Source organism: Pundamilia nyererei, unplaced genomic scaffold (genome assembly GCF_000239375.1).
Source record: "Pundamilia nyererei isolate P.nyererei 1_Seehausen unplaced genomic scaffold, PunNye1.0 scaffold00024, whole genome shotgun sequence".
Classification (NCBI taxonomy): Eukaryota; Metazoa; Chordata; class Actinopteri; order Cichliformes; family Cichlidae; genus Pundamilia; species Pundamilia nyererei.
Window position 1 is genome coordinate 3,073,013 of NW_005187425.1, and position 23,210 is coordinate 3,096,222.

The 23,210-nt window shown below is 40.7% G+C and overlaps 1 protein-coding gene across 2 annotated transcripts in view; it reads right to left on the minus strand.

Annotated features, from left to right (window-relative positions):
• The window catches only part of LOC102198956 (ankyrin-3), a 116,928-nt gene that overhangs the window by 88,577 nt on the left and 5,141 nt on the right, over nucleotides 1-23,210 (minus strand). Inside the window, exon 1 of one of the 2 annotated variants that reach the window (XM_013909409.1) lies at nucleotides 10,042-10,167. The exons of the other annotated variant lie outside the window; for it this stretch is intronic. Coding sequence (XP_013764863.1) covers nucleotides 10,042-10,059 — 18 coding nt within the window. The 5' untranslated portion in view covers nucleotides 10,060-10,167. Of the gene's footprint in view, nucleotides 1-10,041; nucleotides 10,168-23,210 lie in introns of those variants that run through there. 2 annotated transcript variants of the gene reach the window in all.

Below are 23,210 nucleotides of genomic sequence, written 5' to 3' on the forward strand. Positions count from 1 at the left end.
GTGTGTGTTTAAACAGCATTTATCTACTATCACACATATATACACGCATTACCAGTTGGAGGTGATCAAGTAATGGATGGCAGAACATGCAGAGGACACACGTAGAGCCAATGCAGGAGGGAGGAGAGAGTAAATGACTGATGCTCACACCCTTCAACCCCCACGCTCATGCAACCACACAACCATACACATGTATGCACAAGGAAGACTGTAACAATGTTCTTGACTGACACAAAATTGCAAGAAATAATAATTCAGTCATCCATTAAGTAAATTGACTAATCTGCACAGAATTATAAATGATTTAGTAAATGAATGAATGAATGAATAATTTAATAAATGCACACATCCAAAATCTAACAAGTAAGTGCCTGCTTCCAAGATTTATGAGTCCTCAATCCTGTGCTTCCCTAACTTCTGTGTGGTCAACCCATCTGGGATCATTGACATCATGATGGAGAGGTCAAACAGGACCAGGGGAGCTTTTGTTTCACCAAATCTCTCGGGTCTTTGTTGAAAACAGAGAGGAGGAGGAGGAGGAGAAGGAGGACAGAGCGACAGTAAAGAAGATCTACATAGAAAAAGACCCTGTTTGATTTTGGTGACTGAAGAATGGGGAAAAAACGTCTTGTTTAGAATGTCCTTCACAACCACCACGCTCACGTCACACATGGCATCGTGGAGGCAGATGGAGCATGCGGCAGCCATCTTTGTATTTCTTTCCCTCCCTGCCTGCGTGTCAGAGGCAATCATGAGTCTGGTTGGGTCCTGTCGACACCAAGAGGATGCCTTATCACATGCCTGTCTGCTTTCAACAAATTCTGTGTTCATTCACAGCTCTAACTGTATGGACTGAACATGGAACCATATGGGGAAAAGTGGGGGATAGGAAAGGAGATGATCGGGTGCCGCTGTTAGTGAAAGAGGAGAACAACCGTCCTGGGAGACACAGCGGGTTTAGCTGGTGGACACCAGTCATGTAACGATATGAGCGTGAAATTCCCTTTTCTTTCCCGCAGAAATCTATTCATCCTCACCACTTCATTTTTCTTTCTTTTCAACCACAAACGCCAGCCAACAGCAAAAAGGGGGGCTGAAGCTGACTTACAGCCCCCATAATGCATCAGGGGGTGTCACATTATGCCAAATTATCATGCGGTTGCTAGGTGAGGGCCAATGGGATGGCTCAGGGGAGGACAGGATGGATGGATAAGGAGCGTGGAGAGGTAAGACGAGGGATTAGAAAGGGAGGGAGCAAGCGGGTGGGTACATGTGTGCATGTGTATGTATGGAGGCATATGTGCACATGATATACAAATCACCCGAGTGGAAAGAAAAGAAAATCCTTTGTCCAAAGAGAAATATAAAATTTAAAAAAATTAACTGTGTAAAAAAATACATTTAGTACCTGCCAGTTCTAAAGCCCTTTTTTCCCCACAATTCATTCATCAATAATACCCTAATCGCACTTTAATAGCCAAGAGAAGAGTGCACTCTCCCACAGTTGTACTTGTAGTAAAAGCTACTGCCAAGGTGTCCTATATTTCAGACACCAGCATTTTGGAGGCAAAGGGAAATAACAACTACTACAATAGAGTGGAGTTGGCTGGTGGCCGGTGAACTCTAGAAGTGGACGATTATTGGACGTTTTCCACTGTTCTTCAGGCACCATGCCATAAACATAAAGCCAGGCCAAATAAAAAAAAGACTACTAGAGTGATAAATCACACACAAAATGAAGAATACACTGCATACAAAATGTTTAAGCATGCTAAAGAAGACATAAACGTTAAATTAGTCCATTATTATGGTGGTAATTTTAAATTGGTGGCTTATTAGGAGAGCTGCAAGTTCATGAATTGGCACAATGGAGACACAGTACTTAAACATTCCTGAAATGCTAATGGTCTAATCCAGTTTCAGAGAGAAATGTTAATATTGTGTGCTCATCTAAGTCTTTTTTCAGAATAAAGCAAATTTATTTGTGTCTGTGCTGTTGATTGACAAAGGTCTTTGTGAAGGAATACTTTGGAATAAATATAATTCTTAATTAACATTATTCTTCGCATTATTGTAGTATCATTCTACAAGCAGCAATAGTAACCGGTATTCTTCAGATATTCCTGAAAGCATGTTGTTATATCCGGGGTAGGCTGCCTTGTCCTGAGCCTCTGTATCCTATACAGCTCCCAAGCTGAATACAGCTTGTCCAATCACAGCGTGACTCCCAGTGGCCTCTTTGATCTCTCCAGTGACAACAGTGCACCCTAACACATAAACAAAAACAGGCAGAAGCCCAGACAGGATCCAGAGTATCTCAGCTGGAGAAGTCACATTGAGGTTACAGAATAGATAATTACACCGACGCAATAAAAGAGGGAGGAAGGTGACGCTTTCTGCAGCCACATGAATGGTTTTACTGCCCCTTTTAACCAGGCCGTGTAATAGGTAATTACTTGTGACCCAAAAATAAATTAAGTGTTTCTTTGCACTGGTGATTTTATACTTATTTTACACGCCATTTTTCATATATATTCGTCAGATTGACTAAACCAATTCACACGTGATGTATGATCTGCATCCGATTGGAGGTTTTGGAAAAAAGAAAAAAAAAATGTATGAGCTTATTTTGACCAGTCAGACTGCACACATACATTGTACTCTGCTGCCATCTAGTGGTCAACTGCATTAACAGTTCATCAGGCAGTACAGGACATTTTAAAAATGAGTTTTTGTTTAGAAAACATAGGCAATGCAAATTTGACATCATAAAAATTTGATAAGATTGAAAAGCACCCACATATTCAGGGATATATAAAGAAATCACTATAGCTGCCTACTATTTACAACACATGAACAAATTTCACCTGTTCTCTCAATCCACCGCAGCCATTAAAGATTTAAGATTTTGCCTCTGTGCTTAAGGCTTTTACATATAAAATAACAGAACCTTATTCAGCTCATATAAGACCATAACATCCATCTGTGCAAAATACTCTTCCCTGTGCTGTGCTCCAGCTGGGAAGAAATCATTGTTTGTTGGTCTGGAAATGCCTCCAGGAATAAGAAAAAGGGCAGAGGAAAAGAATGCAAGGTCAAATGGCAAGTGGCACAGACTGACAAGAAATAGATCTACCCACACAGAGAAATACCACCTACACTTGGCCTGAAGGCTAACATGGGGGGGAAGTACTGAGCAGAGGTGGTGGGGATTGAAAAGAAGGTATTGTGTTTTAAAACGCCATGACATAAAACCACAGAACAGAAATAAAGGAAAAATAATGGATGAAGTAACAGTCTACAAGAACAGAGAGGTGAAAAAACACCAAAATGCAGGGATGGAAACAAGTACAACCAAAGGAAAAATCATCAATTCCTTCGGGATATGTAGAACGTAAAAGATCAAAACAAATTACTCAAGTCTCACTTTATATCCAGCGGTATTGCAGTCATACTTAAGTGGGTGTATTTATGGCCATAGCTGAAGGCGATTTGTAGTTGTTTTGGTGAGTTTTATTTTTTTAACCCTCATCATTTGCATGTCATCACAAAACTAGGTTTTACTCACACACACATATGCACAAGCTTTTTTGCATACCATCTATTTTTCTCCCTCCCCTTAATACCTTTCTCGTTCCGCTATTCTGTCATCTAAATTATTCTAATGTCTCCCCTCCGGATAAGCAAATGTGCCATGAGACACGCGCTTTAACCCAGTTAGCTACCAATAACCTACCTAAATGTGTGTCACGACCAAGCAGTCCCCTTCAAACCAGACCAAAATGTTATTGCATGGTTTCCCCACTGAGGGGCAGACAGACATTCAGAGTGGAGGTGATAGGCATGCTAACACACGCTGTGTTTGCACACACACACAGAGGCTTTGAGGTGGGGGTCTTAAATCGTTAAATTACATTAAAAGGAGGGAGGTATGTCTTTCATACTGTGGAATTTTTTGATTCATATTCAGTGACAGGTAGAAAGACAAGAAACAAGGGAGCTGTGCACTAAATTAATTTACAAATGCAGATAATGTCAGTCATGTTAACAGGTTACAGTCACATTACAAATGAATCAACAACAAAAAAAACACTGATATTATGCTCACAATGCAAAAGTAGATCCTCACAAAAAAATGTTTTTAAAAAAAATGAGGATTCATGCAGGCAGTGTATCTGCTGTCCACTGGATTACACACGCTCCTTGCTTCTCCAGCACAAAAAAAGATGAAAGGAGGTGATGTGGAACATCATGTCACCCCAGGATAAACCACTCGGGGAAGTGGAAATTTCACACAAACAAAAGTGAGTGCATTTATGTTTCTATTACACTAGCGGCAGCAGTGTGCATTCAAAGCCCATCACTTATAGGTCTCCAGATTACACATGACTCTGTAGAGCAGCAAAGCATTTGAAAACCAAAGCAGCTACCCGAGAACAATGTGAAAATACTGGAAAAACGGCTTACATCCATGCTACTTAATCTACATTCCACCATGAAGGAAGTGCTGTGGAGTAAACACATGTCAGTATGAGGAGAAGGGAGAAAAATTAATAAATCATTTCAATAGTTTTTCTTTCTCAAGCTCCAGGCTATTGCAATAATTTGTAGACGGGTATGTAAATAACAAGACGAGCAAACACAGTTGACTGTTTGATTAGGAATTTCCGTCAGTCAATGGGGAGTTAATTTCTTGGCCGAAACAAGTGGTGGTCTGACTGTGACAGTTGTGCAGCAGGGGGAAGTGAACCCCTCTCTGTTTTACACAGGAATGGCAGCAGAAGAATAAACAATTTCACGGTCTGCTGGTAAGAGTAATACACTTGCGCAATCACGTTCAGTGTATTCTTATTCAAAGGTGGCGTTTTCATCAGCATATTGTACAACAATATGTAATTTCACCAAGGCACAAGGCCATCGGGCAGCTTTTTAATCGTATGCAACGTGAACTGGACTGGTTGCCTTTGCACAAACAGTAATACAAACTATGCAAGGCACTGATTTAAAAGTCACGATATTTCTAAAAAGAAAAAGAAAAGAAAAAAAGAAAGTAACATTTTTCCCAGCACGTGTTTCTATTCCATTAATTCGAAAAGCTTTATTGCATATTTACAGTAAGCCTCACTGTATTTCGTTGTCCTGGAAATCTGTTGTGGGCAGAATGATTATGTTTGTGGTTACGCAGAAATTTCAATTAGGGCATTAATAAAACACCATTTCCTGTTGGCAGCCATTATAATCCAGCCTGAGTGGTTTTTAATTGTAAGCATTAGCGATATATTGTCCAGCTTTTATTTTCATATCCTGAACATAACGGAAGAACAATGGAAAAAAGGAAAGGCAACAAAAATGAAGGTGTTATTTGCTGACAGTTTCTTTCCCCTGACTTACTCTGACAAAGAGAAGCAGGTGAAAACAGTTACAAAGTTAGCGGGCCTGCTGGTTTAGAGGAAAGCTTTTCTTCCTTCTGTAAACCCCCTTTATTTTTTTCATTTTTGCCATTATTTTTAATGGAGCAACAAAGGACTGACCCTTTTGGCATGGCAGACAGCTCTAAATGCTACAACACCCATGGGCCTCATAAGCTGTTGCCACTCAGGAGAAGCCAGTCAAGTGCAAATCAAAGCAGGATTGAGTTTAGAGTTCTTCACCGCTTTAGTGTTGAAGTCAAGAAAAATGCATCACATGTGAGCACAGTTTTCAAACTTTATTGATACTTAATTTTTTACTCCCAAAGATTTATGCGCAATTTGACACACGCTGACTTCCATTTGCCTTGGCTCATATTTTGGGCTAATTAAGAGAAACCAACCCCCTTCTATATGCAATAAATATAAAAATCTGTTGGCTGCATAAACATTTTAAAACATGTTAAATGTTTACATAGGAAAAATGATGGCTCAGTGGTTAGCACTGGTGCCTTTTAATAAGAGGGTCATTGTTCTCCACTGCTTCTGATTTTCAGAATGGGTCAAATGCAAACACTGAGTGCTGATAAAGAACAGCTAATCATTTATGCTGCAAAGCTGTAAAATTCTCCTCTCTGTTAAATTAAATGAGACTTTAAATGTATCCACCGGTGGCAACCTCTTGATGGCTGGATGTAGAGGAAAATGGTCCAGTGGGTCATGACCTTGTTTCTCCAGTTGATCACATATGAGATTAGGGGAAATAGCTTCTAGTCCTTGAACAGTTATAGTCAGAAATCCTCAGGAAGTCTCTGGTGGGCGAAGTGGTGGGATATTCCAGGGGCTTCACACACAAAAGAAACATCTAAAAAACAAAAGCTGCCATGGTAACTGGAGGTTGACGTCGCTGACGAGAACTAGGAGGATATTAAAGAATGAAACAGTTTCCTTTAAAAATGTAACAGCTAATGTTGTAGTGAAAGCAAATATGGTTTATACAGAAGTATTCTAGGCAGAATAGATTTTTGAGAGGATGTGTTGTTTTCTCTCACTGTGTAGCGCAATTATGACTCTGAAATTCAGCCTTTATATGACTGTTATTGTAATGCTCAGATATAAATAGCAAACAGGCTGGTACTTAAAGTGTTTTTCTAATCTAACTGAGCATTGAAAATACTTTTTACAACACGCCTCATTCACACACATTCATACAGATAGATGCATAGGGAGCAATATAGGGTCTTGCCTAAGGACATTTAGGCATGCAGGGAGGAGCCAGGGATCAAACCATCAACCTTTTGAATGGAAGCCAACCAGCAATACCCCCTGAGCTACAGCTGCTGCCAGTGTGCTATATGTGGATCAGATGTTTTTGGTCCAGAATACAAATTTACAACTGCAGATACACTTCTCATCAACAACATAAAGAGATAAAAAATATGTATTACAATGATATTACACTATCAGATGAAACAATAACAAATATATCCCTAAAATTTAAAAAAAATTGTTACAAATTAACAAAATGTGGAACACATCTATAGTTTTAGTGTATAGGTTTACACACAATTAACTTTTCTATGAGACATCTGTGCTTTTTGTGCAATTTGACAAGTTTGTAAAAGAACTACAAATTATACAGGAAGACAGTATTTAATACAATACCATGAAAACTTTTGAAATTTTCTTAATATAACCTGGGATTGTGAACTCATAAAGAAAGGGAGAAGGGAAGAAGGCATTATTTTATATATATACTTTTAAATAATGAGGTAAAATGATGCAACCCAAACATAGATTTTTTTTGGAGCTGTACTTTATGTGCTGTTCTCTGTTATTTGGAGTCTGATCAAAGGCGAGCACAGTGCCTTCCTCTCATGTGAAGCGGCAGAAGCCACCAGCACCATATGTGTGTGCCCATCAGTGGGTCTACATGCCATATGCCTGAAAGTGCTGGTGTAATGCCTTCTCTGTGCCAATCATCTCACTGGCCACTCAGCAATGGGAGTGTTCATTAGAGCAATCCTAGGGCGACTCTGCAAATGTACCTATACGCACATGCACGCACATACACATGTACAGGGCATGTCTAAATATCGTTTGCATGGCATCTGCGTGCAGTTTTGGATACTTCTATACGCAGGATTCTGTGCTGAAGTGGCAAAGATCAGGAGTGTGTTAAGCCCTGCGTGTTTGTGCAGGCGTAACCTCACCAGACCCTGTTACTGGAACTGCAGGAGTGTGTTTGCGCTGCCTTGTAACTCCCCGAGCTGCTAGGCAGTGGAATATCCTCCCCAGTGTCGAGTTTCCCTGTCATGATGGGATCATAGAGATGTCCCGAGAAGCGCTGTGCCTGGGGAGCCTCGCTCACTCTCACGCAGTACGCCAAACCCATATCAAAGTATCACCACACATACACACACAAACACACAAAGCAACCACCTGGAAAGAACTGGCGGACCTAGCAAACCCCAAAGTCTTGTCTTGCTGTGTGAGTGCACACAGGGCCAAGCACAGACAAATACATTTGCACACTCTGGTCCTGTTGCTTGTCTTTTCAAAAGAAAGGTCAACTACAACTTGAATGTTTACAGCCTTAAGTTACTGTATTTTTCCACCTTTGATATATTTACTGCAAATTACTAGTGTCCCAATAAAGAATTAAATACATAATAATAAAATAAACCAGAAATGAATCCAAGTGTATCTTGCAACGACGACGGTTTTGCAGGGATAAAATTAAACTGCAACGTCAATGCAGCTTTTCGATAGGTAGTATATACTCTTCAAGGCTATCAGACAGAGCCACCAGCATTTTCACTGTCACTGTTCTATTTAATTAGAGCTACTTTCTGGACATGTTTCTTATCAAAATATACACATGTAGGGTGAAAAGAGAAATAAAGTCTACTGGAACAAACTGGAAGTATGCCCAGGCTTTCCAGTAGTACCCTCTGGCCTAGTAACAGCTAAGGCGTTTTATCACTTGCAGGCTTCATTTTCAGTCACTGGAAAGAAGAGGCTAACTCTAAGCCAGAGATGTTTGCTATCCAGACAGTAATGGAAATATAGCTCCCCTACACTCCTTGTATTAGTGATGCCAAAAGGTCGACACGCTGTCTGATATTGTATCTGGAAATTAGACAGCATGGAAAGGTTATGGACAGAGCTTATTGAAGTTTTAATTGGATGTAAATCAGCTAATTGTGTTTGCCAAGTGAAAGCCGAGCAGCAAACTCAGCACGTTACATGTGCAAGCATACTTAGCAGTACATACAACACAAACAAAGTCTACATCCAATCACCTCATCTTCCTCACACTTTAGCAATGATCACGATGCATAAACACACGCAAGCACTCCCTGCATGGTTGGGATCCTAAGGACGGGACAAGACAGAGGCAGTGTAAATGTCATGTCCTTTCACAAAGCATATGACAAAGTTCACTTCTAACCAATCAACCAGAGCGCCAGGTTTCAATGTGGTTTCATTCATGTGGATCTGAAAGCAAGCATCATTTATCTCATCTTAGGTAGCTGAACACAAAACCAGTGTCATTCTGCGAGATGAGTCTTGTGCTGCCAACACAAAAGAGAGGCTATCATTCGCTCTATCACTGAAAGCAATAACGCACAAAGACGGAGAAAGAAAGGAAGACAGAAACATATCAGCGTTCTCTCCCATAAGCCATAAAGCTGCAAAATCTTGCCAAGTCTGATAAGCAACATCCAACTCCGCTCTCTCCCCTACTCATTTCGCCCCACCCAACCCGTCCTCGCTGCTCCGACATGACAGCTGGGGCCCCAGTGCCACATCAGTGGAAATTTCCTGAACTGTCACTTCAGTAGATGGTCTGAGTGATTGCACAGTGTGGGGAGTGTTGCTGCAAAAACCATACACAGAGATACAATTCTCCCTCAGCCCATTGTCCCCAGTCCCCACACGATGGCTGTCACCTCAACTTCATGGCTTGCAAGCCAAATTTGTCTGGCCATGCGTGTATCTTTCTGTCTCAAAACCCCCACTGTGACTCGCTTCCCCCAACCCCCTTTATATTTTGTCCTCACCTTTTGGTTCCTATAGTCCAACCTGTCATAGTAGCTCAGTGTGGGTCCAGAATGAAAAGGTGATAGGTCAAAGGGGAAAATGGATCCTCTATCAATCTGTATCTTAAAGGTTAATAATATACTACAATAGGAAGCTGTGTTCAGTATAAATACTTCTGAAAACCGACTGTGTGTTGTTTAATTAAGAACAACAATAAAGCTGAAAATGTCAAGCTCCCGGTGGCACAGGAGACTTCACAGCACTCCAACTGATGCGATGTTTTAGCTTAGACTTTAAGAAGTATGCAAACTAATAATCCCAACATACTGCTGGGCAAAAATAAAGGACAAATAAAAGTAAAGGGAGACTATGACAATGCATTTTTACAAGGCTGTGGGCAAGATCCAAACTGAGTCATCCAACTAGCGGATAAATTGGTAAGCACTGTACTTCAATTAGTTAATCAACAGCTCTGTCAGCTCTGGTGTTAGACACGCTGTTGTTTGGTAAGTAGGCCAGCCTTCATGAAGACAATTACTGACATGTAGGTAAACACACAAACCCATGTGACTGTTATTAAACTCACCCTTCCAGCTCTGTGCATCTTCAGTTAATCCCTCTGCCTGACATTGCAAGTTCACCAGGTGCGAAAGAGGTGAAAGCAAATGGGAGGCTACGAAACGACCAGAGAGGGGACAGTAACAGCGCGAAGCTTTGCCCAACTCACTTGAGCGACAAGCGGCAGCAGGGGTTACAGGGAGTTAATCAGACAAATGCTAATCTAGTTAAGAGATCAACAAATGAGCTCCTCAGTGCTGAAAAGGAGGACACAAGCCCACTGACAATAGAACAGGTCAATGCCATTGTGCAAGAGAACAGAAAGGATAGAAAGTGGGTGTTATTGTCATAATTCAGATGAAAATGAGGGTCGAGTGTGCAGCAGTATCACTGAGCAGTGGGAATTTTCATTGGATTAATTGTTCAAGCAGCATCTTTGTCTCAGAGAATCCTATTTAAAGTCTGAACATGACAAATTGTGACTTAACAGTATAATATTTGCTAGTTTAGATGTTTTAAATCCTAAAAAATATCACTGTGGCCACTGAATATGGGGGTTAACCGAAACAATCACCCGTTCTTTCTAACAAGCATCGTCTAGTAATCATGCCTTTGCAAAGAAGCTGCGCACGAAGGGCTATTAAAGGTGAGAGGCAGTGGCTGGCAGCACGTATGACAAAGCCAGAGACCACAGAAGGGTTTCAGGATTCTCCACACCTCTTTTGGTCTCCATGGAAACAAGGAGCGAAACGTTCAGACACAAGGGAGCTGCGAAGAGACTGTCACAAGGAGAAAAACATGCGTCTGGAACATGCTACTGGAATTTCAGAGATTTTCACACCCACCAAAATCAAAGCGCTATTTATACGCTACAAATTCTGAGTAGAACATCTCAGTGTACACCTGGTGCCTCCTGCTGTTCTTGTTTGTCTGTAATTATGCCTTAAAAGCAAACATAGAGAACTCGGGCTTTTGCCTGGATAAAAAAATATGTCAGATGTAACAGCATCTGGCATATTTATCTACTTTAAGGCTGTGCCGCCTGCCATTATAATCACGTTTTAAGCCTACAGAAATTTGTTTTAGAAAGATGCTTCACATTATAACCCACTTAAATACATTTTGGCCTTAATTACACATAGGCTGTCCTCATGACTGTTATAGCTCCCATAAAGAAACTGTTACACTTCGACAAAGAGCGTCTGTAGACTGCTATAAACACACAAAGACAGTGTTTATTAAACTTTGCAGCCACAAAAGCGAGAAATGGCTTGCTGTCAAGCAAATGCAAACAGTGGCTGTACTGTGACGTTCATTAAAAAAAAATTTGTAAGCAAGGAAATGACAGGCCATATATCTAAACCACACATTTTAGTTCAAATATTAGTGAATTTGAATCCATTTTGTGTTTTGTTTCATGTTTCATGCTGCTGTTATAGGGACACATGGAGATGAATGCTTTGCAGATGATAAAGTATCAGCAACTGACCCAGACAGTGAAGGTGAGCGAATGAGACAGCGACACAGAGAGCCAGAAAGAGCTCTTTCCTCAGCAACAGCAGGAAACGCCATCCTTTTAATCTGAACTGCACCATTGTTGTTAATGTTATTTCTTAGCATTTAGCAATGCAACATTAGAAGCTGTAGTATTACATGCTTGAGCCTATTGAAATCCAGATGGATTTTCTATAAGACACATTCGGTAACAAGCATATACCGGTCAGCAGCAACATTAAAACCATTATTCTTTGTTCCAGAAGAGCTGTGATCCTTTGTGGTGTGGACACAGGACTTATGAATGCATACTCTGTGGTATCTGGCATGGGAACATTTGCAGCTGATTCTGTGAATCTTTGGTGATGTGGTTCAGGATCTATACAGACCAGGCTCTGGACACCATATCAACAAATTGGGCACTTTGGGCACCTTGTCCTGCAGGGAGTGGCTGATGCTTAAGTTGGGATATACACACACAGTCACACAGGGGTCCTTGTTAAAGTGTGGTCACATTTCTGTGACACCATTTTCAAGCTCAGACAGACAGATGATCCACAGTGATGGACCTATCTGCCTGCCTGTTACCACTGATCTGTCTGATTGACATTTTCTCTCCAACCTTATGTTCGCTCACCTCATCTTCTGCCTCTGCCTTGCTATCCTTCCTGCCCAGAGACGTGGCTTATCAGCTGGCAGAGAATGACAAGAGCTTTGATGCCAAGACAGTGCGTCTGTCTGTGTGTGTTATTTGAGTTCTTAGTCAAAATTTCTACCTTGCTTCCGGTTTTCCCAGCTCATTCCAGCCCCTATGAACCAGCTGCAATAAACAAGCACACTGACAGAAATGGAGGAAACTGAAGAGGGAAGAGTGAGGAAACAGGTACAACAGGAGGTAGAAAGTGTGAGAAGAAAAGGAGGTCAGACAGCTGATAATGTTTTATTGCACCGAGTCAGAGTCAGAGAATGCATCAAGGTTGAAGGTTCTCCTTTGATCTGAGAGATGACAAATCATGGACGGGTGGGTGAACGGGCAAATGAATATTGATTAAAGCAGGCAAGATAATAAATGAACTGATTAAAAGTGCTATACAGAACTTACTGTTAAAATTTGGTCACTTAAAGCTTCTTCTGCTTGAAGATATCACAAAAAAATGTCATAGTCTACTCCTTGGATCTGCAAGGTTTAATCAAAAATCTTAGCCTTTTCTTTAGCAGCAAAACTAAAGCTTCCCAAACTGTTCAAAGACAAGTCAAGAGCCCAGGAGAATTCTCGAATTACCAATCAATTTCATTACACTTTCTGTCAGACAAACGGCTACTGGGTTTGCCCTTTTCACTCGCTAGCTGCATAATTCTTTTCATTCTCTCTGCCAAATGTACTAACACACAAACACACACACACACACACACACACACACACACACACACACACACACACACACACACACACACACACTCATCCTTTAATCATCTCTCTTAGAAATGTTGAGTTTGTGCAGTTCCTTTTTGAATGGCATACTCGAATACAGATTATCAGCATCTTGACAGCTCCAATTAGCCGCTATTGTAAGGTAAAGTATCACTGCTGAACACAGATCCTTCACCTTCTCCTGTCTTATCCCAGATGAAATTAGAGAAAATCCCTGCAAGCGAGATAAAACATCCCCAAAAGGACATAATATATCCAAAAGAGCCACAAGAAGGACATCTCTCTGTCTTGGTCTAAATTTTCTTTTTCTTTTTGGTGATTTATCATTTATTTCCTAGTGCTGATTTTCAAAGTGGAGCAGAAGTCATGTTAACTTTATTTGGCCCTGTCTACAGCACTGGCCGCCACATTTCTGCAGCACTTCCCAGTCACAGGCTTATGTAGAATCAATGCTAATGCTGTCTTTATACTATTCTAACTGTGACTCTGCTGGTAAAGAAGACAATTAGCTGCCATATTCAGTTAGGAAATGATATTTTCTCTGAAATGTATTGGACGTTTTAGAACACCCTCTGTAGATGGTCTCATACTGGAGAATTACAGCGGTGCTAATCATTTGGGTGGTGACATTTTGGGATTTAAAAAAAGACTTCCTGCAGCGTATTCTCGTTGCCTACGGTAATACAGAGGATCAGCTGATATGATATGTTGATAATTAAAATCCGCAGCTTAAACTGTCTCTTTGGCCACACTTTTTGGGTAAGTAATACATTTTTAAAATTTTTTGCCATCTGGACGAATGAAGTAGGGCGCACAGGGAACCCTGGAGACTCGCTTCAGATGTCAGTTGCTTAAGAGGATGCGTCAAGCTTCATGTTTTACATACAGGGATGTAATCCAGCACTGTAAGTCAAGTTCCTGACTAGCTGATGACTGAGTCAAGCAAAAGAGCCTATAGATGGCAGGTGCGAGAACAGCCACCCTACATGGCATGTCACACTGTGGAGGAGAGTCCTAATAAAATCTTGATTTCGGTCTGTGTCAGACATACCAGATGGTGCAATTAATGCATAGTAAATCGCACTGCACGGTGTAAATATAAAGGAGAGACGTGTTAACTAACATCATAGATTTGCATCTCTTTGACCTTTGAAAACTTAGAAAATAATTAAGCTTTGGTCACAGTGATGATACTTCTATATTTCCAAAATGATCAAACGAGGAAGAAGACCCCAAAATGGGGTAATGAAAAATGGGAATGGCAGTTTTATTTATGTAGCACAGCTGATTACAAGTACCCTCATTGTACTTAAATTATATAAAAGATACCCAGTGTTGGTTTTGTATCTAGCTGTATTATAATCTGTCTTTTCCATGTTGCATTTTTATTATTGGGCCTTAACAGCCATAAGTAGACTGTTTTTTGATTTAAGGTTTCTAAGGCAGGCTGTCTCCAAATCAGCCATCTGTGCATAAAATACAGACTGAGAGCACTATGACCCACCACCAAAGATTTCAGCTTTTTTTACAAATTGATTCCTCTTTTAGCATCCTGCTACATTTTGATACAGTTTTACCAGAAAATAAAGTAACATCTTCTACAAATATGAAAGCGTCACTGCTTTCGTACACTAAGGAAAGTCCCACCTAATTATGCCTTTTTTTATTTGATCTTAAACCTAACCCACTTCTTTCTCCTCCTACGTGTTACAAATTAGATTTACTGTATACTGAAGTTCAGTTTCTTCTTGGGCCAGTTATATTTTTAGTGAAGCACTACTTCTGGTTAAGTTAGCTTAAAGAAAGGTGCATTGGCAAATAAAGTATATATAAAACCTAAAAGAGAGATTTGTGTCTACATAAAGCCCAGAACTTGAAGCAGAAGTAAAATAGCGTTGAATGCTAAGTGAATGATCCTGGATTGCATGTTTGCGTTAAATTTGGATTTGTGTATGTTAAGGATGGTGTCAGTTACCAGAGACAAAGGCTTTAGTGACAAACTCCTTCCTCTACAGAAAAAAACACGTTGTGTCTTTCACACATCCCTGTAAACAAGAAACACACAGACACACACAATCCATAATGATTCTCCACAGTCACAGCCATTGTGGAACATAGGTCTTACCAGACTTACTCAGTCCCTTACTGTCCTGGCCAGCGAGGAGGATGTCTCCATTGTTTAATGACAGTGAGGCAGGAAATGGTTCCTTTTCTTCCCTTACAACTCCATTACTGTGTATGGGTGTGCGGTACTGTACTGAGCTGACAAGACTTCATCATTTGAGTAATTTTGACTCAGTTTTTTTGGGCCCTGATCTCGTCTTCCCACTCGCTTTTACATAACACCCTCCTCTGCGACTGCATCAAAGAAGGCAGTGATTTTTAGAAAGGTACTACATTTTTAAGATTCAGGTACACATAATGGATCCATTGTAATTTCTAAACAAGACTTTAATTTCTACATCTATTGTCCTTCAAACATTTTTTTTTCTGTTTATGCAGGTAATATTAAACAGTGGGGGATGCCCACACTGTTTCCTTTCATACTTCACTTGAGCTGGGTAATTGGTGATGGATGAAGCAATCATAAGAAATCCCCAGCTGGTAAATTACGACTTGGCTTATTCTCTGTGGGTAAACTAGGCCATCTGGGATGAGCTATAACTATGAAAGGATACTGGTCTACACTGGGCTAGACAGCAAGGAGATCTCAGCAGTGATTTATTCATGACGGAGCCCTCCTCTCCACTCCCTACTCCCTCAGCATCCTCTTTCCCTCACATCATCCTCACATTCTTAGTCTGTATCTTCACCATACTGTCCACTTTCCTCCTCCCCTCCCTTCATTTACTGCCTACTTAAATTAATCACATTAAATCAATGAGAGACAGGGGCAATTCATTTTCACTCCCTGTGCATGGATATGGAAAGAGGCTATTTCAGTGGGATCATCACATCAAACTGATGGATTTAAAATATGTACATATATATGTTCAATTTTTTTTCAAAACTGATTTTCCAAAAAAAAATTAAAAGAAAAAGAAAGAAAGAGTTGTAGGAAATAACTTTAAAGGAAAAGTGTGACATTTTATGCTCATTTAGTTATCAATGTGCTACATCAGCGGTCCCCAACCTCCGGGCTTCGGACCGGTACTGGTCCGTGAGTCGTTTGGTACCGGGCCGCGAGAGTTGAGGCTCAGGTGTGAAATGTATGGTTTTCAGCGTTATTTTGTTAGCGTTTTTATCGTTAACTCGGTTTTCCTGGGTCTTTTCACGTGTGTTATGAATAAATCTTCTTTTTTTCGGTACCGGTACTAGTTTTATTCTGTTGTATTTATCCGCGACACCTTAAAGGCCGGTCCGTGAAAATATTGTCGGGCATAAACCGGTCCGTGGCGCAAAAAAGGTTGGGGACCGCTGCTCTACATGACCAGAAATTCATTGAGTTTCACCTGCAGCTTTGCTTATATTTGTACAAATCCATCCCAGTTAGGGCTAGCTCCTGGTGATAGCTTCCTAATTACTGAATACAATAATGGTTTCCATCTGGGGATAAAAATATTCACAAGAAAACATAAATTTCCTACCAATATCTTGCACATGCTGTAATAACAGCAATGATAAAAAAAAAAAGTATTCTTCTTGAGCTTTAATTATGACTTTTTCTGTATTATGTTATTACAACAGTTCTTATTTCCACAGCCTAACTGAGAACTTTTCTACAAAGGCCACCTCAAAAAATCCTCAGGACCCACACCAGGATTAAATGTATTCTTCCAATGGCACCTCTCCAAAAAGGTTCATGAGATTAATCTTTATGGGTTTTGTTTTATCGAGCTTGCAGACAAACAGCACTGACACATATTCCCCAGCCTCAGCTCTCACCTTGGAGGAGGAATAATGTATGTGCATCATTATTATTGTGATGTGGCAGCAAATGACAAAATGATCTCTGTAGCGCTTCATGTAAGATGTCGATGGTTGTTGTTCTGGTTATTCCACTAACAAATAAATGCACACACACACAAAGATCTACACAGGCAGGTCGAAAGGGTATCTCATTAGCAGACTCACACCCTCACAGCTGGAGGTTGTCACATTGTGTGTGTGCTGACACTGACCACAGGGCAGGAGAAACCCTGTCACTGTTAGCAATAAACAACTCACCCATCAACCTTCTGCAACCACTGGGGCAACAAACACACAAAGCAATACTGAAAGGTATAAAAATCACGTGTTATCACTGTACGACTCCCACGTGCTTCATCAAAGCCTTAGGCAATGCTACTTTTCGTGCCTCAGCTTACTGCAAGTCAGGTAAACACATTTCAGCTACTGTATGTGTATACAACAATGACAACTGTGTCTAGAAGGCACTTTTCACTGTGGCTATAATCAATGCCCAATTTCAAAATCTATAATTTCCTCTCTCTTCCAGGTAACCCATCCATTTTAAAGCGATGCCTTGCAGGGGAGAAAACTGAAATTTAAAGCATACCCAGAGAAGAAAACACCTCACATTAAATAGAGAAAGAAAGCGAAGCTTTTAAGGCACTCTGATATACTTGTCAGTGTGCATAGCAGCAATAGTTTGAACCCAACTTTCTGACAAAGTTCTTGATGTCAGGAATTGTTGTTTGGCAGTTATCAGGAAGCTATTATCGCCTTCAGTCAATTCATTATTAAAGGTTCATGCAAATCATCTGACAGTACTTTCAAAAATGTGGCGATGATAGCCTTCAGCCATCATACAGACTTGATGGCTTGGAAGAAAATATGAGACACGCCCAATGGCACGCAGCTTTTTAATGTAATGGGCCTTTGCCTCACGGCTGTTTGTAAAAAAACGGCAATAACAGCTTAGGAGGTGTGTTTTTGTGAGTGTTTTGGAATGTGGCGAAGCGCATATAACCATTGCCGGCTTCTCGTTAAAGTCACTGATGTGGAAAATTTATGATGCAATGGATGGATGCAGTAAGAGATACACTGAAGGCTGTCAGCGTAACAATTTTCTCATTATTAATAACTTAATAATATCTGTTTGCATCAGCAAAAGATTAGATCACAAAATCCAAAGTCAAAAGGAAAAGTCCAAAAAGAAATGGTCAAAAGCTGAGCCAGACTAATAAAAAAAAAAACAGGCATTTGCTGCATCCCTTAAGCACAGAACATCAGCAACTCAAAATAAGATTGGTCTGTTCTTCAACAGACCAATAACTGAGTTATCAATAAAAATATGTAGCCAATTCCATGTGTCTGGCCCCTCAGCTCTATAGCAGTATGAGAAACAGAGAGCAGAAGGCAGAGTTGGAGAATAGATGAGGTTAACATTTTTGTTCCTGCACTGAAAGCTGACAAATGTCACAGTTTTACTACAGAAGAGAGGGGATGATTTCTTGGGTTACATAATACTGTAAAAGAGAAAACTCTGTGGCGCCATCTCTGTCACTGAAGCCCCTGGAAATGTAGATCTCATACATGCCTGTAGGTGTTTATTTTAGGTGTACATGTGTACATCCGCTTATAAACATTTATAACCCCGTGCACTTCTCCTACAGCTTCCTTCCTTTGCTCAACATCACAGAATTCCCTTTTGGTTTCACCTGTCGTGAATCTCTACGCCTCACTCTTTTTTAAAGATGTCATTTTCCTGATCCTCTACTGCCTCTCATTCTGCACATTCTTCCACCTTCTCTGTTTCTGTCTGCCTAATCTTGCCTTCCAATGCTATCGAGCCGTCTGGCTCAGGTGGTGTTGCTTTGGGCTCACATTTTGCTGCTGTCAATCCTGACCTGAAATCTAAAAATGGGCGCATTTAACATGGTCTCTCTCCCCCCCAGTTGGCATACCTCAGTCCACCCCCGCACCTCCTCCCTATGCCGATCCAAGAGCCCACCAGACAGCATGGGAAAACCATAAAATTATGAATAAGGGAATTGTAGCATTATGGAATCCCCACTGAAGGCTGATGAAAATCCCACTGCTCCTGCAAAATTTACCACCAGAGGTTTAATGACAACTGTTATTCAACATTTCATTGACCCTGAAAAGAAAATTACTGTTTCTCAGCAGGATGGGTGCTTGACAAGAAGTCCAGAACAATGGCTCACTATTTTAAGTAAATTAAACCTTTCAAGGCAACATGTTATCTCACTATGATTCTGATTAATTTCAACAAAGCTCTTCTCTCAGACCCAGAAAAACCACGTCACCTACAAACCTTAATATTCAGAAAGTCAACAGTGACATGAAGTGTGAGGCACATTCTCACTTTAAAGGAAACCAAAATCTTTTCTTAACCTCAAACAAAGTGTGTTTGCTCACTAATCATAAGCACCGAAGGACTCAGGCTGTGAACTCCCGAGGGAAAGTGTTGCACTTTCTGCACTCGCCATCCCTCTCAGCCGCCTCTTTTCAACTTTGATGCGGTACAGGACATTGCACTTTGCTCCTAGAATAAAATGCATCATAATTGAGCCAGCAATTATATATCTATCAAAGAGTAACAAAACAACCAGCAACATTTATAGAAGCCAGAATAGCCTAAAACATGCTACTAAAAACACTAATGCTACACCATGAAAATCATCTGTAATAACACAGAAAAAAGTCTCTAGGCGTCTCTCTCACCTGGATTTCCAAACAGCTTAGCATGAATAGTGCTAAACTGGCAATCTGCTCTACATTTGAAAACACAGCCTCTGTTTTGTGGCTATCTGTCAGACATTTTGAATTTCAGTGGAAGCCAGATCCTGCTGTTAAGTGCAACTTCAAGCAGAGAGACAGCAGAAGGGTCCTGGCACATGACAGTTTTAAGAGAGTCTGCAGCTATCTGCTCACATTTCCCTTTTCATTTCCTTTACCTATTTTATTCACCAGCAAGCTGTCATTTTCCATCCCACGGAGGAAGCAGGGGTGAGCCATCTGGCTTGCCTCCACTGTGGATGTATTCCTGATCTTAGAATACATCATCCGATTTAAATAAACAACACCTGAGAACCAAAGGAACGGAGAGGTACGCAGACCCCTACTTCTCCCTTTTCATTAAATTTTGTTTAATAAGTCCTTTCACTTACAAACACTGTACTGTAACTGTCAACGGCACCGTCCAGGTCACGGTGGGGCCACTGCTCTGAAATCTGAAACTGAAATCTGTTTGCACCCACGACAGCTTGCTATGCGAATAAACACAATCAGTCTGCACATCAAACATAATAAACAGGAATTTACATCACATGACACTTTTCCCTGCTGCTTCACTGTGGGAATTAGTGTGGGAATAGTGTGATCTTTGTCAGTCGTTATTCCCTGCATCATGACCAAAACCCTATTAACAACTCATACATCAGTTTCGGTAGTGCAATTTCTTTTCTGTGCAGAACAATTAACAACCAGAGAATCTGTGACTCACGTCTTTTAAATATGGACTAAAAATAAAGTCGAGGGACTTTAATCTGTTTTCATTCAGTGCCATAGTAAAAACCACTGATGTCAAATAACTGAGAAAAAAGGTGGGAGAATGAAGCGGTCACTACAGGGTCGGCAGACAATACCGTGAGCATAAACCACTGTTATTGCTTTTGGTATGGAACAAAAGCTTTTGTTATCCTGTGCTGTTGCATTTAACAGTTGCCATGGCAACACTGGGCCAGGAGAGGCTTAAGGAGGATCCCGAACTTGATAAAAGAGGTGTCTAAATCTGACAGTGAAACTCTGCATTCAACCATCTTTTTCCTCTGCTGTTTTCCACGACTGACTCGTATTGTGGAGCCTTTTGAAGGAGACAGAAAAGACGGGAAAGAGGAATGGAAGGAGCACAACTGAGTAAGATGTAAAGAGCCTTCCGGACGGAGCTGTGGGGAACGGAATTGGCTCCGGAGTTCAGGGAACTGTGACTGCCAGCAGAGGAAAATACCAGTAGAGTGGATATGAAAACATGTATTATTGCACTGTCTACGTCTGAAAGCAACTGCAGTCTGGGTCACCAAGCAGCCCAGGTTCAAAATGTTGGGTGTTTTTACATTCAAATTTTGCTGCAAGTCATTATTTTTGCTGTCTTTTGATTAAAAGCACACCCCAAAGAATATTCAGAGATCTGAAGTTTAATTTTCTGACTAAGGGCTGGTTGTTTTTTAATAATTACAGCCAGGTTTTCACATGTGTGTAATAAGAAGCGCTCCGATATGAGATTACAGCACAACACGGGCTCTTGCTATTTCTTGCGGGAAGAGAAACTCTTTTAAAATTGCACTGAGCACTCACTGATATTGATTCACTCTCGCTGACAGACGTAAAAAAAAAAATAACGAGGGCATTTTTTCAAATTGCTTGCTTTTGTTGATGGAGGAGGGGTGATGAGAGAGGTTTGTGTGGGGGACGGATACACAGAGTGAAAAGTGGCAAGCCCTTGTAAGTCCCTTTTTTGTTAATTGGGTCTGGTTCAGCAGCCTTGCTACCTGGCCAAGGCCATCTGTATCCGTAGTCTGTGTGTGTGTGCTTTTTTTGCATGTACTTAGGTCAGTTTAAGCATTTCTTTGACACTGACAGCTGCCTCAGAAAGCTGACTTATGATTATGTGATTAAAACTGTAGTCATACAACTGGTCAGCCTTTTAAACAGTCAGTGACTCAACCAAATAAACAGCAAATCAGATATTTATGCTGGATTCATAAGGGCTAAGCTATGCTAAACTTTGTTCAGCTTGTTAATTGTGGTTAAAGACAAAGATAGATTCCAATAGGCCAGATCTGAAGTTATAACAGGTGAGGAGATGACAACAAACATTAAATCATTTTAAAAAAGGGGGTAATGAAAAAAGTCTTCCTGAACGTCTCTATTTAAACGCATATTCTCACCTTCACCCACCTGTGCCATCGCTGTAATGTGGGCGTGATTGTTTTGCTTTCCTTATGCTTAAGAATATATTTTTCACATCTACTTGAGACAGTGGAAAACTGTGGTGGTAGACACTTTGTGAAGCTTGATTATTGGACAACTACTCCTGATATAACATAATACCCTTTCAAACCTCCGGCGAAGCAGTTTGGGGATTAAGGGAGTGCTCCAGAACAATGGACTGACAGAGGAGCACGCCTCCTCCGTACTTCCTTATCCCTTTCCGTTCCATCTTTTCCTCTGTCACTCCATCTGCTCACACCTCACTCTCACTTCTATTTCACCATCTCCTCTATCCTCAATAGATGCCCTCTTTCATGGTTTTGCTCTCTTTTCCTCCACATCCTTTTCTTCTTCCCTCAATGGAAACAGAGGACCAGAGACAGCACATCTGAAAGTGATGGAACTCCGACAGGCTGATCCCACTGTCCTCTCCCCAGGGCGCACAGCTGTGCCCGGGCTCTGTGACGCCTACCTAACCAAACACACATTCACACAGAAATGGTAGGAATACACCCACCTACACACATGCATGCATACATTTATAAAGCTACTGAGGGACCACACATGCGCACACCTCCACAGTCCAACAGCACGTGTGTTTGTGTGTGTGTGGTTTTATATATAAGTCATCACATTTCTATGCTGCACCTAGAATATACAGCAAAAGCAAGGAATGCCAAGGAGGTGAAGTGATGAAGAACCTCATGTTTTTTGGCCCAATACCAATATCAATATTCAGGTTCAGTAGATTTTTCTTGGGTTTTCTGTGTGTGCGCCACTGAAAAACCTTTTGGAACAAACATAATATAATACTTCAGCAAAACTGAATATAATTCAACATTCAGTCTTAGCTATATTTTTGATATGCAAGTCATTTTGGCATTGGCTGTTTTGTGATTAATCTAATAATTATTAATAAAATGCTAGTAGGCAGTAAATTATCTCTGTTAGAATGAACTCCAGTGTCACGTCTTTTCAGTATTTTTCTATTCATACCATCCAAAAGCCAAATTCTGACCCTAAACAGAAAGTTTAGGGTCTAATTATGTGTGACAGAAACAGCAAATCTTCCCATAGGTGCAGAGCAGGGAAAGGACAATCATTGGCTTTTTGTTTAGATATGACTAAGTGACTAATTCATAATCCAAAAATGAACCAGCTCACCTCTATTTACAGAAGCATTATACAGTATTTACTTGTATTTCCTCTAAAGTTTCACCACATACTTTCTCCCAAACCCACGAAGCATAACCTTCACCTCTTTAAGGATTTTATCTGTGCCAAGTCCATTAGTGTAATCTGAAAAACAAAAGCAGCACTTTGTTTGCTCTCTGTTAGTCTCCACACACACACACACACACACACACACACAC